The following is a 17,033-nucleotide window of genomic DNA, read 5'->3' on the forward strand; positions in this document are numbered from 1 at the left end:
TCTGATGAAGGCCTCTCCACGTTCTGTGTGTGAGCATGGTGTCTCCCCGCTGTGGGTCCTCCTGTGCATGTGAAGGCCTCTTGTCCAGGTGAAGGTTTTCCTGCATTCTTCACAGGCAGAGACTTTTCTGCCTGGGCCACCCCCGTCCTGCCTTTCCAAAGTTCCACGGGGCTCCCTGTCCCCTGTGTATTTGGCATGCTGAGATGAAGTTCCATCCTGTCCATCAGACCCCCTTCCCACAAGGCTCTGTTTCTTCACAGAGTTCCTGCTTCACGTCTAACATCACGTTGTCAGTCCTCACTCCACCATCTGAAACAACAGACCACACAACTTGAGGAGAAAAGATAACTCAAAAGCAATGTAAGAGATAGACCGCTGGAAAGGTTAGTCCTTGATTTTAGGTTGATGTTAACAGAAGATATCGCATCATCTCTTATGTTAGTCGTGGTACAGGTGTGGAAGTGAGAAAGAACAAAGCATCGCTGACTTACCAGCAGCGTGTGGCAAAGGTGACAGGCTGTCACTTCTGTAGTGACATAAGACTGTAAGTCCCATCTTGCTGATGGACTCTCCACTAACACCCTTCCTTGCTGGCTTGCTGGCTTTGATGAAGAAAGCCACCACCACCACCATACAGAGAAGCCATGTGGCAAGAGTGGCCTTGGCCAGTGGCCAGCAAGGGAGGGGACTGAGATAGAGAAGTCCCTGTCTGACAGGGAAGTGAGTCCTGCCGGCATCGATGTAAGGCTGGAAATAGATCCTTCCCCAGTCACAACTCAGATGAGACCTCAGCCCTAGCACCTTGACTACAACCTTGTAAGAGACCCAGAAGCACGGGGCCAGCTGAGCCAACCCAGACCCTTGACCCACAGACATTGTGAGATAAAACGTGTATGGTTTTTAAGCCACTAACTTTGTGGTACCCTTGTTAAGCAGCAGTTGATAACTATGCACAACTAGCACAAAAACACAAAGCTTCCCCAGTATGAGAACTACTACAACTAACAAGAAAAGAGCGGAGGGGCGCCTGGCTGGCTCAGCTGGAAGAGCACGAGACCCTTGATCTCAGGGTTGAGGTCAAGCCCCATGTTGGATGTAGAGGTTACTTAAAAATAAAGTCCAAAAAATAAAAATAAAAAAAAAGTAAACAAACCACACGTTGAAAAGCATATACACGCACGTGCACACACACATATGTATCTATGCACATATGAATGTTTGTACTTCTGTTCATATATTCATATGTGTATAGAGGACACGTAGAACAAAAAACATAAGCAAATTACGTTAAAGTCAAACATAATTGTCCTAACAGCCATATCAATAAATGCAAATGGCTTAACTCATTAAAAAACACTAGATTTGCTCACAGAGCAAAACTGAACTCTATTTTATATATATATATATATGTATGTGTGTGTGTGTGTGTGTGTGTGTGTGTGTGTGTATTTATTTTTTAAGTTTATTTATTTTTGAGACAGAGAGAGAGAGAGAGAGAGCGAGCTGGGGAGAGGCAGAGAGAGAGGGAGACACAAAATTTGAAGCAGGCTCCAGGCTCTGAGCTGTCAGCACAGAGCCCAACACGGGGCTCAAACCCACAAACCACGAGATCATGACCTAAGTCAAAGTTGGACACCTAGCCAACTGAGCCACCCAAGTGCCCCTATTTATTTTTATCTTTTTAAGTTTATTTATTTGAGAGAGACAGAGACAGTGGGGGGGGGGGGGCGCAGAGAGAGAGAGAGAGAGAGAGAGAGAGAGAGAAAATCCCAAGCAGGCTTTGTGCTGTCAGTGCAGAGCCCGATGTGGGGCTCCATCCCACAAACCATGTATCATGTATCATGATCTGAGCCGAAACCAAGAGTTGGAAGCTTAAAGGACAGAGTCACCCAGGCACCCCTATTGTATTCGTTTTGAGAGAGAGAGCGTGCACAGGGAGGGGAAGACAGAGAGGCAGAGAGAGAGAGAGTCCCAAATAGGCTCCCCACTGTCAGTACAGAACCTGATGAGGGGATCAAACTCACAAACCAGCAGATCATGGCCTGAGCCGAAATTAAGAGTCAGACACTTAACCGACTGAGCCCCCCAGGCTCCCCTCAACTCTATGTGTATAGTCAAGAGACACAGATACAGCAAAATATGTGAATAAGGATAAATTAAGCAAATGCAAATAAAAAGAAAGAAAGAATCAAGATTTTGAAAGGGGAGATGCAGGCCAAAAGCATGAAATGAGACAAAGAAGAGCACTTAAAAATGCTAAAATAAAGAATACAATTTGCAATGCAGATGTAACACATATGAATAATTATACAGAAAATAACAGAGTGGCAACTTTCCTAAAGCAGAAACTATAGGTGATATAAAGAAACAGACAGGGGCACCTGGCAGGCTTAGCCGGTAGAGCATGCAACACTTGATCTCAGGGTTATGAGTTCGAGCCCCATGTTGGATGTAGAGATTACTTAAAAATAAAATCTTAAAAGAAGCACATGGGTGGTTCAGTCAGTTAAGCATCTGACTTTGGCTCAGGTCATGATCTTGTGGTCCATGAGTTCGAGCCCCGTGTTGAACTCTGTACTGACAGCTCAGAGCCTGGAGCCTGCTTCTGATTCTGTGTCTCCCTCTCTCTCTCTGCCCCTCCCCCACTCGCACTCTCTCTCACAAAGAAACATTAAAAAATTTTTTTTGAATAAATAAAAATAAAATCTTAAAAAAAATTTAAGGAACAGACATAACAAAGAATAGGCTTTACTTGTCCTCTCTATGTCTCAAAAACACCAAATGGACAAAAGATTAAGATACAGAAGATTTACAAAGTGAAATCGATAATCTTATAGATACATATGTATTTCAAGTTCTATATCCTGAATGCAGAACAACTTTTCAGATGTGCAGTGGACATTAATGAAAACTACCTATGGGGACATAAGAAAACCACAATAAATTGTAAAAATTATGAATTAACACAAACATTCTCTGATCACAATGCAATAAGTTAAAAACAAAATCAGAAAACAAGCTCTTTCATCTGAAAATTCTGAACTCAAACAACTAGGACGCATGGATGGCTCAGTAGGTTAAGCGTCTGACACTTGACTTTGGCTCAGGTCATGATCTCACAGTTCCGTGAGTTGGAGTCCCATGTCAGGGACAGTGTGCAGCCTACTTAATTAAGATTCTGTCTCCCCCTTGAGGTGCCTGGGTGGCTCAGTCGGTTAAGCGGCCGACTTCGGCTCAGGTCACGATCTTGCAGCCTGTGAGTTCGAGCCCAGTGTCCAGCTCTGTGCTGATGGCTCAGACCCTGGAGCCTGCTTCGGATTCTGTGTCTCCCTCTCTCTGTGCCCCTCCCCTGTTCATGCTCTGTCTCTCTCTCTCTGTCAAAAATAAACATTTAAAAAAAAATTAAAAAAAATTTTTTTTTTTTTTTTAATTTTTTTTTTCAACATTTTTTATTTATTTTTGGGACAGAGAGAGACAGAGCATGAACGGGGGAGGGGCAGAGAGAGAGGGAGACACAGAATCGGAAACAGGCTCCAGGCTCCGAGCCATCAGCCCAGAGCCTGACGCGGGGCTCAAACTCACGGACCGCGAGATCGTGACCTGGCTGAAGTCGGACGCTTAACCGACTGCGCCACCCAGGCGCCCCTAAAAAAAATTTTTTTTAACATTTATTTATTTTTGAGACAGAGAGAGACAGAGGATGAGTGGGGGAGGGACAGAATGAGAGGGAGACACAGAATCGGAAGCAGGCTCCAGGCTCTGAGCCATCAGCCCAGAGCCCAACGCGGGGCCCGAACTCACAGACCTCGAGATCGTGACCTGAGCTGAAGTCAGACGCTTAACCGACTGAGCCACCCAGGCGCACCCCCCACCCCCCAAAAAAAAAAAAAAAAAAAAGATTCTGTCTCCCTCTCTTTCTGCCCTTCCCCTGCTCGCTCACTCTCTCTCTCAAAAGTAAATAAACAAACATTTGAAAGAAAAAACAACTGTTATTTCAAAGGCAAAATATAAACACACATTTCAGATTTTATAGAAAATAACAATGAGAACACTACATTTCAAAACATTTGGAATTCATCTAGAGCAGTGTTCAATGAAATATTCATGTCATCAAATATTTATATTAGTAAATAGGAGAATGAAAATATATAAATCAACCCACATCAAAAGTTAGAAAAAAACAACAACAAAGACAACTAAATAAACCAAGACAGCCTGCTCACTCATGCACTTTATTGGCTTTTCTCCCTTTAGTGTCTCCATTCCCACTCCTGTGCTTCTCGGGATCACCTGATACTGTCACAACCTTAAGTAAATAAGTGAGCGAGTGAATGAATAAACCAACCAACCAACCAACCAACCAACCAACAGCCAACCAGCCAGCCAAAGGAGAACATAAGAAATGAATTAAAAAAGATAAATGCAGACACCAAATACAATAGAGAAAAGTAATGGAACACTGTAATGGTAAAACAATTGAATACATCAATATAAATTCATGCGTGTTAGGAAAAAATATATATTGTGTAGCTCTGCCCATGAAATGTCCTAGAAGCAGTGTTACCCACATGATAAAGAACACTCCTCACACCCAGATCTTATTCTCCATTTAAAAAACCAAGGCTCCTTCAGGAATGGTTGACAGCAGATCTGGGTACAGGGAAGATACAAGGTGAGCCTGAAACAATTTATTTTGTTCAAAAAGTAAAAGCAAGCATTCAAAATTAACAGAGCCAAAATTAACAGAGATGGGAGCAAGACTGAAGACATCCACATAAGCCAAAGATGTGTGGAAGAAAGGGTGGATTGAAATGTGGTGGGTTGAAACACGCCGACTCAATACAAATGCCTATGTCCACAATGATACCCACACAGGAAAAGTCCTAAAATCTCATGTCACCATTTAAGGTGCCTAATAAACCACTTCCTGAATTTGAAAACTGGTCAATAAAAGAGGGAAACTAAGCATCAATCATGACTGCCTAGAAGGAAGTGACCAAACAGACATATCGGATGAAGGAAAGCTTTACTATGAAGAATGCCAGTTAATAACAGAGAAGGAATGAAAGAATTACAAATTCATCCTGTAACTCTTAATAAAATGGTTGACCCATACGAGGTTTATCAAACATTTGTAATTTGTTGATGGGGAACTGGCTATTCGCAAAGTGGCAAGGCGACACCTCACAGTTAGCTATGAGGGGGAAAACCAGCTATTTCCTGTCATCATGCTAAGCCGGTGATTTAAATAGCGGGTCACCCAGGTATTAATGTCTCTCATTACCTAATATTAATTCTAGCCCAAAATGTTTAACTCAAATCCTTCAAGCCGTTAGATGCAACTGCCAATTTATAGCAAATACAAGGTACGTGGGTAGCAAAGCAAAGTAAATGATACAATGAGGAAGCAATTAAAAAACTCCAGAGGCTGGGAAACTGGCCTGGGCTCATCAAAAAGTCTGGGTTATGGGGAAAAAAATAGGAGTGGAATTGTTTTAATGTAGCAAAGAATTAAGAGGCATTAACAACCCCGGATTCTACCCAGAGTTGGACAAATCAGCTTTAAATACATTTTCGGAAAAAACTGAGCCAATCTGAATTTGAACTGAATTCAGGTAACATGAAGATGTACTGATGGGGGAAAGGAAAGATCATTAGCTGAACAAAATAGATCAGAAAATAGCAGAGTATGAGCTCTCTTTGGTAAAAGGTATGTGTGTGTATGCACATGTGTGTACACATACCCGCATATAAATACACATGCACATAAAAAGCTACACAGAGGGGCGCCTGGGTGGCGCAGTCGGTTAAGCGTCCGACTTCAGCCAGGTCACGATCTCGCGGTCCGTGAGTTCGAGCCCCGCGTCAGGCTCTGGGCAGATGGCTCAGAGCCTGGAGCCTGTTTCTGATTCTGTGTCTCTCTCTCTCTTTGCCCCTCCCCCGTTCATGCTCTGTCTCTCTCTGTCCCAAAAATAAATAAAAAACGTTGAAAAAAAAAATTAAAAAAAAAAAAAAAGCTACACAGATATAGAATAAAAAGTCATCAGTTGTAATAATCTCTGGGTGATAGAACATGGTGCTTTATTTTCTTATTTTGCTACTATGTATTTTCTAACTTTGTACAATGCATATATACTTCTCTAGTAATGATAAAAGGTAACTTTCAAAACAGTTAGTATAGTTGTACAGGGTTAATATCCTATCAGTATCAACTGAAAAACGTAGGCATCAAAATTCTTTAAATAACATTTCTACTAGACCATATGCAGAAAATTCAAAGATAGATATACATATTTTTTAATGTTTATTTATTTTTAAGAGAGAGACAGAGCATGAGCAGGGGAGGGGCAGAGAGGGAGACACAGAATCCAAGGCAGGCTCCAGGCTCTGAGTGATCAGCATAGAGCCTGATGTGGGGCTTGAACTCACAAACCACGAGATTATGACCTAACCTGAAGTCAGGTGCTTAACCAACTGAGCCACCCAGGTGCCCTGCAAATATGGATATTTAAAACCAACCATACCGCTGAGGCTGTTCTGATATGACTTACTGCCTTTTAATCATTATTACCTAAAATGTTGCCTTCATCATGTTCTTTAACAACCCTCATCACAAGGAATGAACATGTCATACTCCACACAAAAAAATTCAACTCAGGGTTCATTTCCGTCCAAATTCCCTAGAGAAAGTATTGCCTCACCTCCTTCCTCTGATGGTTGGGGCTCAGGTCCTTTGCCCTTGAACTGGATTGCTGGGGGCTGAACCCATGTGTATGAAGATTCTTCATCCAGCGTCTGAAGGGTCACTCTCTGCAAAAGGATTTCCTGTTCCAGAACACAGGCTGAAACCTGGAGACAAGCAGTAGTGATTAAGCCCTAAGGACACTGAAAATTTAAGAGACTAAACTGGTTTGGAAGGACTCCTTGAGGAATCCACAAGAAATATCCCCCGAGACACTAGGAAAAAGAAAATTGAAAACAGGGCCTTATTTACCTTCTGGGGCACTGAGAAATAGCTAGAAAAGTAAGCAAAGCAAAATCTGATCAAGACTTGTTTCTGTCATTTCACTATTGCCTGTGTGTCCCTGGCCAAGTTACACAACCTCTCTGACCTTAGTTTCCATGTGTGCAAACTGGGAATGATTTCACGTCCTTCCTTGTTGCTGAGAGTTGAGAGACCTCTAAAGTCAGGAGCATGATGCTCCTCCCAGTGTCTGAAAGATAAAATGTCTTCCTTATCTTTACTCATCATCCCTGAATCTGCAGTTCCCTTCCTCTCCCTCTGCTCAGGGCTGGCTTAGCAAGACGCTCAGTCCCCTGCTGAATGCTGGTTCTGCCCTTGCTCCCTCAGAGCTCCACAACTGAGGGTTTTGTTCCCAGTCACCCACAACCATATCAGACCAGTGCCTTCCTACTTGTACATTTCTTTTTCCGTCCAGATCCTCCAGCACCGTCACCACCTCGTCCCCGCTCTCCGGGTGGTGCTCCCGCACCCAGGCCTGGAGCTCGGCGGGCAGGATGGTCAGGAACTGCTCCAGCACCAGCAGCTCCAGGATCTGCTCCTTGCTGTGCGTCTCGGGCCGCAGCCACTGGCGGCACAGCTCGCGGAGTCGGCGCAGCGCCTCCCTGGGTCCAGGCGTCTCCTGGTAGCAAAAGTGTCTGAAGCGCTGTCTGAAGATCTCCCAGGCAGGGGGCTGGTTGTCCGGCACCTGACTCCTGGGGTTGTCCTCCTCCAGCTCCACCTTCACCACCGCAGGCCCCTGCTGACCCCATTCAGGGTGGAACTGGCCGGCAGACTTTCTTGTGTCCACAGCCATCCTGCCTGGCTTCTGCTGGCGTGTCACCTGGAGGCTGCTGAGGGCGCTCTAGGGCACAGAACTAAATAGGGGGTAAACGGCAGATCCCGCGAAGAACCACGCAAGACCTGTGACCACAGTAACTATTTTTATTCATTCGGTAAATCCACAAAAATGCACTAATAGAGGCCGAGCCTGTGCAGAAAGCATTGCAGGCATTCGAACGAACTGCGTCAGTGCACAGAGCCCTGGCATCCTGGAGCGTCCACTCCACGCGGGGCAGTCAGCAATCACAACTACCAGCGGAACCCCTCGCGTAGGGTGGTGTCGCGTCACTGGAGGAGGGGCGCGCGGGCCGAGGGAGCCTCCGAATCCGGCGCCCCGGCCTCAGGGAACACTTCCAAGCCTCGTGAGGTGGCACAGGGTCGTCCGTCCGCGCGCAGGTGGGACCCACCCAGAGGGAGAGAAGCGCTGAGGAACCGCGGTCACAACAGCAGTGACCTTCGTTCGTGCTGGCTTGGCAACGACGAGCGCGGAGCCCTACTCCCTGCTCGCATCGAGGGGCCCCCACTCCGGGTCGCCCTCGCGGCTCAGCTCGTCGGGGGTCCGCAGGGCCGCTCCCGCCGGGGTCCGAGCCCGAACCCTGGACCCCAAGGCGAGGGACACACCAGGCCGCTCAACCAGCTCCGCCGCAGCGTGCGGGGCCCAGCCCCGGGCTCCCGGAAGCGGCCGCCGGGCTCCCGGAAGCGCCCCGCCCGCGGCTCCTGGAGGCCACGCCCCCTGGCGCGCGCGGCCGCGTCCCGCTTCCGGCGTCTCCCGGAATACACGCAACAGGATCAGGAAAGCACAGCATGCCGTCAACAAAATGAAGTCGTTTTCATTGAGGTACACTTCTATTTAAGTTGCCTTAAATATTAGAAAATAAATGTAACCCAGTGTTTGGGATAAGAATGCTTACTTTCTAGGAACATCCTGTATAGACGAGGGAAAATAATTTGTTGAGCCTAAAGCCCATTTGTCTGGTAAAAACAGGTTATCCTTGCTGTGTGGTAATTTACTAAAAACAAATGACAACAACAAAAACTTGACTTCACTGTGTATGTGAATAGATGCTCTAATCAGCTGATACAGCCTTGGGAGGGCGGTAACATCGGTCCAACCCACTCCAACCCATCTAAGGGTGACCTTGCTTCAAGCCTACGTACTCCTTGCTTGCTGACCTAAGTCCTTTGGTCCGTAGCAGAAATAACCAACTTCCCTTGAGATTTGCGGACCATTTGCCTTGAGGAGTGAAGGACCAGACCTTCCCAGAGGATAAAGCCTGACCGGATTGGAAAACGGCGCGAGTCTGTCCAGGGTCATGTCCACCTGTGACTACCCGCCAGACCACCTGTTCCTGCCGCATGCAGCTCCCTCCCTTACCCCCGCGTGTCTTCCCCTTTAATGCCTCCAGCTACCCGGGGGGGGGCAGGGAAGCCGGTCCATCCCCAGCAGCTCCAGGATCCAGGATCCGCTCTTCTCTTTGGTGTGCAGTATGCACGTCTGGCTTCGCCCACTGACAGCGGTTCCTGGAGCCCGTTAGGTCTTCGCGGGGCCCAGAGGCCTCCTCAGCAGAAGCGCCGGAAATGCAAGAGTGCGGACAGGACGCACCTTCCCAGACAGGGTCGACAGCTCCCCAAAATGTTGTCTTCCCGGTTCACTACGTGCAAACCCTCCTGCTCTCAGGGAGCGTGGACGACAGGAGTCAGGGTCACACCAAATTTTAGACAACTAAAAGGGCTGGGCTGTGAAGGCTCCAGACAAAACTCACTGGACTCGGGGCACAGTCGGAGTCAGGGTGAAGGCTCTTCTGGACTCTGGGGTGGGGGGAGGGGATCAGAACGTATTGTGAACGCAACAAAATGACCCCGGGCAGCGGAGAACTTGGATAAGCCTGATAACACGATAGCGGTGATAAGCCGACCCGAACAATTTAGGGACACCTTGCACCCAGGCTGCGGAGGCAGGTCTTTGCGGCGCTCACAGCCCCCGGGGCTACAAGTAATGCCACGCTCGCCCGGGCGTGAGCGGCGTGAGCGCCCGCCCCCGGGGCCGGCTGGGCAGGCCAAGCAGAGGGTCGCCCCACGCCTCCAGCCCCAGCCCTCTGTCCGATCCCCTCTCCGCGCCCCGCCGCACCGCGAGCCCACGCCGACGCGCAGCTAGATGCCGTCGAGTGGTCCGCCGAACTGGATCCCGAGAGGCTACTTCCGGGTTTGCATAGGTACCGGGAGGTCGGGGCGTCTCTAAGGCTTGCGCTCCCGGGCCGGTGTGGTCACGACACCCCCGCCCGCCTCCGGCTCTCGGAGCCGCCTGGCCGCTCGCCACCTGCCTCCCCACGTACCCAGTCTGTGCGGGAGGGTAGGCTTGTGCCCTTCCCGTGGCCCCAGCACCGAGACGGCTTGCTGCCCGGCCATGCTCTGCTCCTGCGCGGGACGCGTTTACGCGGACAGGAGCACCGCGCACAACCCGACTGCGCTGCATGGCGCCCTCGGAAGAATCGCGTGGGACGCCGGCGGCGTTGACTGCGCCCTGCGCCTCTCCTGTGCTGGCTTCACGCTCCCACGGCGCGGCTGCTGTCGCCAAGCGACCTGGTACATGGGGTTCACTTCTGGGATCGGTTGACTTGAGCAGAGACCTCCCTTCCCATTCTCGCACGGCCGGATGGGCCTTGGCTAATCAGCCAAAGGCCCTAAAAGTTAAAAACATCCCCAAGAAGGCATTTTGCCTCAAAACCGTAACGTGGACATCCTGCCTGAGTTCCCACCCTGGCAGCCTGCTTTGCAGGTCGTAGACTTAGCAACCCGAGCAATTGCCTGAGCTGATGCCCTACAAAAACACATGTTCATACTCTTTCTCTGGAGTACCTGAACTGATACAATTCATCCTTAAAGTCCTACGAATGCCCTTGCCCATTTTCTTTGTATACCTTCCCAGTTCTTCCAGGCAGGATTGTTTTCTTGATTTGTGTTCATTTGTCTTTCCCATTAGACTGTAAATTCATCAAATTTGAATCCATGTTTTACTGAGTAGTAAAGTACTACTTGTAGTAGTACATACCCTTAAAATACATGACATATACGTATGCAATGACCACTCTCTAAACAAGTAACATGTTGAGAAATGTGTGTTGTCCACGTCCCTGTGCAGAGAGCTCTTCTATCTACTTGTGAATATGTCTGGCCACAAAGGTCAAATTACTGACATTTACAGTACCTATTTATTACTTTCACTTAAGCTAAATCAAGCAATAATCCTATTTTAGGGGTGCCTGGGTGGCTCAGTCTGTTTAGCCACCTACTCTCGTGTAGGCTCAGGTCATGATCTCACAGGTCATGGGATCCACCCCAGAGTCCGGCTCTGTGCTGATGGTAGATGATAGGATTCTCTCTCTCCCTCTCTCTACCCCTCCCTGATTTCTCAAAAATAAACTTTAAAATAAAAAAAAAGAAGAACAACCCTGGGGTGCCTGGGCAGCTCAGTCAGTTGACCGTCACACTCTTGATTTTGGCTCAGGTCATGATCTTGCGGTTTGTGGGTTTGAGCCCTGCGTTGGGCTCTGCGCTGGCAGTGCGGAGTCTGCTCCTGTCTCTCTGCCCTCCCCAACTTGCTCGCATGCTCTCTCTCTCAATAAATAGATTTAAAATAAATAAATAATCCTAGTTTTAAAATTTCCTCAACTTCTGGTCACCCCCCCCCCCCTTTTTTTTTTTTGCAAACAACCAATCAAAAAGATCAAGCTTCACATTGTTTCTATTTTCTCTGCCATTAAACATAAACCTCTTCTTACGTTGTCATTCTCCAGAGAAGCAAATTCTTGTCTCCAGGGCCCAGATGCATCATAAGCTAGAGGGTGATGATGCCAATGAACTAGAAAGCATATCAAGAGAGATCTGGCCCAATGATGCCAGGTCTTAATTTTTCAAAATAAGATGGAAATCCAGGCTTTTACATAAAATCTCTAACATTTTAAAGTTGGCAGCTAATTCAATTCTTAAAAACAACGAAAGGGCTACAAAAATGTCTGCTAAATGTACCTGAACCTTTGGCTACCAGTTTTCATCTCTGGCATAATTCCTACTGCCAGAAAGCTCAGTGCATCAGCACACTTCATGGGAGAACTCATTGAATCGGCTGAAAATTCCTCAAAAGTACAGGTATTGTGTGAAAGCCTAGATTTTCAATTTCGAGGTGTCTAACTTCAGGGAGATTTAATGTCTCCACTTCTCTCTTATTTTTATTTTTTTAATTTTTTTTTTTAACGTTTATTTTTTATTTTTGAGACAGAGAGAGACAGAGCATGAACGGGGGAGGGTCAGAGAGAGACGGAGACACAGAATCTGAAGCAGGCTCCGGGCTCTGAGCTGTCAGCACAGAGCCCGATGCGGGGCTCGAACCCACGAACCATGAGATCATGACCTGAGCTGAAGTCAGACACCCAACCGACCGAGCCACCCAGGCGCCCCACTTCTCTCTTATTTTTAAAATATTTATTGACTGTTCCCGCTGGCCTGTAGACTTCAACCTCTCAAGTATTTCCTATCTAGACCTTGAAACAGAGCAAAACAATAGAAGTACTTTGATGGCAGTATGAACAATTAGCACCTCCAACGTTTTCTCGGCATTTATTCATACCATCCCCATACAAATATTAATATAGTGAAATACCCAATTTATATATACTCTCTATAAGCTTTCTAATTTCTTTTTTTAAATCTTTTTTAATGTTTATTTATTTGTGAGAGAGACAGAGAGCGAACAGGGGAGGGGCAGAGAGAGAGAGGGAGACACAGAATCTGAAGCAGGCTCCAGGCTCCGAGCTGTCAGCACAGAGCCCGACTCGGGGCACAAACCCAGGAACTGTGAGCTCATGTCCTGAGCTGAAGTCAGATGCTTAATCGACTGAGCCACCCTGGTGCCCCATAAACTTTCTAATTTCTTAAGTCCTGGTAGTGAAAAGTATATTTCATTCAAAGTAGAAGACGACACCAATGCTTCTCAGACTGTTTATTTCAAGGCTGAAAAAATAAACTAATGCCTAATGAGAACATCAGCGTCCAGACGATTACAGTGGGCAGTGACCTCAGCTTGAAACATCTACTGTTTTTTAGCATAAGAAAGTCAGAAGGGGGAGGTCCACCTGGCTTGCTCAGTTGGTTAAGCCTCTGACTCCGGTTTCAACTCAGGTCATGATCTCACGGTTGGTGAGTTCGAGCCCCACGTTGGTCTCTGTGCTGACAGCCTGGAGCCTGCTTGGGGTTCTCTCTGTCTCTCGGCCCCTCCCCCACTCTCTCTTTCACTCAAAATAAACTTAAAAAAAAAAAAGAGGATGCAGCAGAAGGATTAGAGGCTCTGGCACCTGATGTCCCTTCAGTCCCACTACAATATGTGAGCACATCCACCTGGACTGCTGGATGGCCAAAGGTAATTCTGGGACTTTTCCCCCAGAGATAAACTGGAAGAGAAATGTGTATCACTGAGATTTAAAAAGGAAAAAAGAGGACGTGTGAATGAAGTGCGGAGTTGAGGATGCAAATATACATTGTAACTCCTTCCTAAAAACTGCCTTTCCCCTAAGCTGACAAAGTGCACCGCAAGGCGTAAAATTTCATGAGCTGCTTTGATGTGTTTGAGCCTCACAGGGACCCTTAGGCCTAAGTGGGCTCTCCTGCTCTGGCCGGATCTGCCTCCCACTCAGCAGGAAATGCTCCCCACCCGGCTGGTTCAACATTAGACCAGCTGCCCTCCACCTCAGCCTCAACCTACCGGGTTTCACCTCCTCACCTGTGCACAACATTATTCAAACATGCCAGTCACATCCTCCCAAGAAATCGGGGCCACCTCGTCCTCTTGTTACTGCAAAGCCTGCATCCCAAAGTCCCAGTTTGTTCCTCGTGCTCCCCTGTGGCCCTGGATGTCGTGCTGAGAGTGTACCTCCGTCCGGCACCAGGTGTCACCTGTTTGTCCATCCTCAGAACATGACGGCAGGTGGTCCCCCACCCCTGGCACCAACAGGGTGAAGGGGAGATGAACAAAAGGGCAAATTACCTCACTGAGCAATCATTTGAAAACTTCTCCCTAGTTCACCCCTCATTTATGTAACTTTAAAAACAGCATCACAGGGGCGCCTGGGTGGCTCAGTCAGTTGAACGTCTGACTTCGGCTCAGGTCATGATCTCTCAGTTTGCGAGTTCAAGCCCCGCATCAGGCTCTGTGCTAACAAACAGCTCAGAGCCTGGAGCCTGCTTCGGATTCTGTGTCTCTCTCTCTCTCTCTCTCTCTCTCTCTCTCTCTCTCTCCCCCTCCCCTGCTCATGCTCTGTCTCTCAAAAATAAATAAATGTTAAAAATTAAAAAAAAAAAACAAAAAAAACCAAAAAAAAAAAAAGCATCACCTATCCCCATGCAGCCTGCTAAGTTCTCTGCAGGGAACACACATGACATCTTTGTGGTCCTCTGCCCACAACACGCGAGTCTCTGGGTCGTCGGGATAGTCAGGGTATGTGATGACAGGGACTTCAGGAAGCAGAAGGGCAGACGGACCACAAGGGAGGAGACTGGAGGAGCAGGAGGCAGGGCAGCATTCCCTGCAGAGTCAGGCAGGATGCGAGCAGTCTGTTCCCCTGATGCCGCCAGATCTTTCAACCGGATGTGTGACATCAGACTGTCTCACGGCCTAGAATAACAACGGAATGGACACACCACATCCTGACATCCCGAACTTACCACACAGCGATAGGGTCTGTATTCAGCATAGCTTTCTAGAGTGGTTCAGTAAGGCCGGATGCATGATTAAAGGCTTTCTTACAGTTAGGACACAAACGCAGACTTCTGCCCTCTGTGGATCCCCTGATGATGAACAAGGCTTGACCTCTGAATGAAGGCTCGTCCACACTCCTCACACTGATGGGGCTTCTCCCCATTGTGGATCCTCAGGTGTGGAGTAAGGCTGGTGCCCCCTCGGGAAGCTCTCCCCCATTCCTTACACAGGTAGGGTCTCTCTCCTGTGTGGCTTCTCTGATGCTCCGTGAGTCCCGACCCCTGACTGAAGGCCCTCCCACATCCATGACATCTGAAGGGCTTCTCTGGTGTGGACCCTCAGATGTCCAATAAGGTGTGAGCTTTGCCTAAATGATTTACTGCACTCTTTACACCCAGAGGGTCTCTTCCCAGTATGGATTCTCCGATGACGAACCAGGCCTGTGTCTTGACTGAAGGCCTTCGCCCATTCATTATACCGATATCGTTTTATTTTATTATGAATTTCCTGGTGTGAAAGAAGGGCTGATTTATAACTGACAGCATTCCCACACTGGTTACATTGATAGGGTTTTTCCTGAGTATGGATTCTCCAGGGGCAAACCACCCCTGAGCTCTGAGCAAAGGCCTGCCCACACTCCTTACATTTGTGTTGTTTTACTCTTATGGGGTCGACCTTTTGCTGTCCTGATTTGCCCTCACATTGAAGTTTCTCCACATCTTGCATCCTAGAAAACATCCAATGTGCTCCTTTCCGCGGAACTTGGCTTTGGAGCAAATTCACCACTCATAGTCCTGGTCCAGCCTTCTGCTGGAAGAGCAAGTCAATGATTTAAATGTCACATGTCCCATATAAAGGGTTTTGATGAAAGATTAGGATAGATAATTGAAAGCCATCATCCTAATGGTTTTTGACACTCACTGCACCTATGAGTCACAGAGAATGAAGATAAATAAATAAAGGCCCTCAGGGCCCTGGCCCAGATCTAAACTCAAAATGGCGGAATGAAATGAAAATTCCCCAAGAATCTTCCAAAAGTCCCCACCAAACAGACCTTCCAGTATTTTCCCCTGGTATAGTCGGCCCACACAGGATCTGGGCTGGCCCGTGACCCACTTTATTCAACAGATTGTGGTGCAAGTAAAGCTGTGTCAGCGCAGGGACGAAGACTTTACCACCGTGCGTCTGCGTCCTTGAGATCCTGAGCTGCCCTGTAAGTAGGTCAGTCACCCTCTAGAGAGATGGCGGGAGAGCCCATGAGAACCTGAGGCCATCACAGTGTCTCTAGAGGCCTAGTTTTCTGCCTCCTGATAAGGCAGGAGACAAGGGAGCAAGGTATTTTGGGCAGCACAGCCCAGGAGGGCCCTGGATAACACAAACTGGTATCACGTGCAACAGAAGACACCCTCAGAAGTGTGGGAGACAATTCATGGTCGTTCCTTTCAGCCACTACGTTTTGGGGGTGGTTTGGTAACGGAAACAGACAGCTGAAATGCCAATCCATCAGCCAGTTTTTGGTGATGCTCACGGCAACACCATGAATTGGGTGATAGATTTAGGAACTGAAACCTAAAAATTAAGTAAGTGGCCTAGGATCACATGGCAGGTAGGTGGTAACGTCTGGCCTGGGACACAGGTCTACAGGAATCCTCATTTGTCTTTCTGCATCACCCTGCGTGCTCCCTGCACTCGCTCCGCAGGCAACCACCGCAGCCTCGCTGCCCTGTGATGGATCTACCATGGCGATTCAGTGCCTGTCATCTGCGCCTGCACTTACGGGAAGTTTTTCTCCCAGGAATTCCACACAAGTGTCATAGACTTTTATAAAAAGACACCCACTGATGCACTGTGCGTAATAAAAATACTACAAACAGGGGCGCCTGGGTGGCTTGGTCGGTTAAGCATCCAACTTCGGCTCAGGTCACCATCTCATGGTCCGTGAGTTCGAGCCCCGCGTCGGGCTCTGGGCTGATGGCTCAGAGCCTGGAGCCTGCTTCTGATTCTGTGTCTCCCTCTCTCTCTGACCCTCCCCCATTCATGCTCTGTCTCTCTCTGTTTCAAAAATAAATAAGCGTTAAAAAAAAAATACTACAAACAGCTTAGATGTATATCAGCAGAAGACTAGTAAATTAATTATAATATATGTATGCAACACAAAACTAAAGACCTATTAAATGAATAAAGTAGTTCTATTGATAAGAGTAGTATTATTTAGGGGCACCTGGGTGGCTCGGCCTGTTGAACGTTGGACTTCGGCTCAGGTCATGATCTCACGGTTTTGTGAGTTTGAGCCCCACATCAGGCTCTCTGCTGTCAGCACAGAGCCTGCTTTGGATCCTCTGTCTCCCTCTCTCTCTGCCCCTACCCTGCCTATGCTCTCTCTTTCAAAAAAGACAAATAAACTTTTTAAAAAGTTGGTGAGCATATTAAAAAAATAAACTA

General features: G+C 47.7%; 2 protein-coding genes across 3 annotated transcripts in view; both read right to left on the bottom strand.

Annotated features, from left to right (window-relative positions):
* Positions 1–72: 72 nt before the first annotated feature.
* On the bottom strand, positions 73–8,099 carry LOC109259433 (zinc finger and SCAN domain-containing protein 12-like). Its single transcript, XM_019437066.2, has 3 exons — positions 7,416–8,099; positions 6,702–6,849; positions 73–309 (listed from the first exon to the last, which is right to left on the bottom strand). Exons 1-3 carry the CDS (start codon positions 7,815–7,817, stop codon positions 224–226), a joined length of 636 nt encoding a protein of 211 aa, XP_019292611.2. The 5' UTR covers positions 7,818–8,099; the 3' UTR covers positions 73–223.
* A 6,960-nt stretch (positions 8,100–15,059) lies between these two features.
* LOC109259446 (zinc finger protein 239-like) overlaps positions 15,060–17,033 on the bottom strand; it is a 32,095-nt gene continuing 30,121 nt past the window's right edge. For both annotated transcript variants that reach the window (XM_019437094.2, XM_019437092.2), the window contains exon 5: positions 15,060–15,517. The gene's annotated coding sequence lies outside the window, so the exon portion shown is untranslated. The remainder of the gene's footprint in view (positions 15,518–17,033) is intronic.

This window comes from Panthera pardus, unplaced genomic scaffold (assembly GCF_024362965.1).
Source record: "Panthera pardus isolate Hobbes unplaced genomic scaffold, ASM2436296v1 HiC_scaffold_17, whole genome shotgun sequence".
NCBI classification, from domain to species: domain Eukaryota; kingdom Metazoa; phylum Chordata; class Mammalia; order Carnivora; family Felidae; genus Panthera; species Panthera pardus.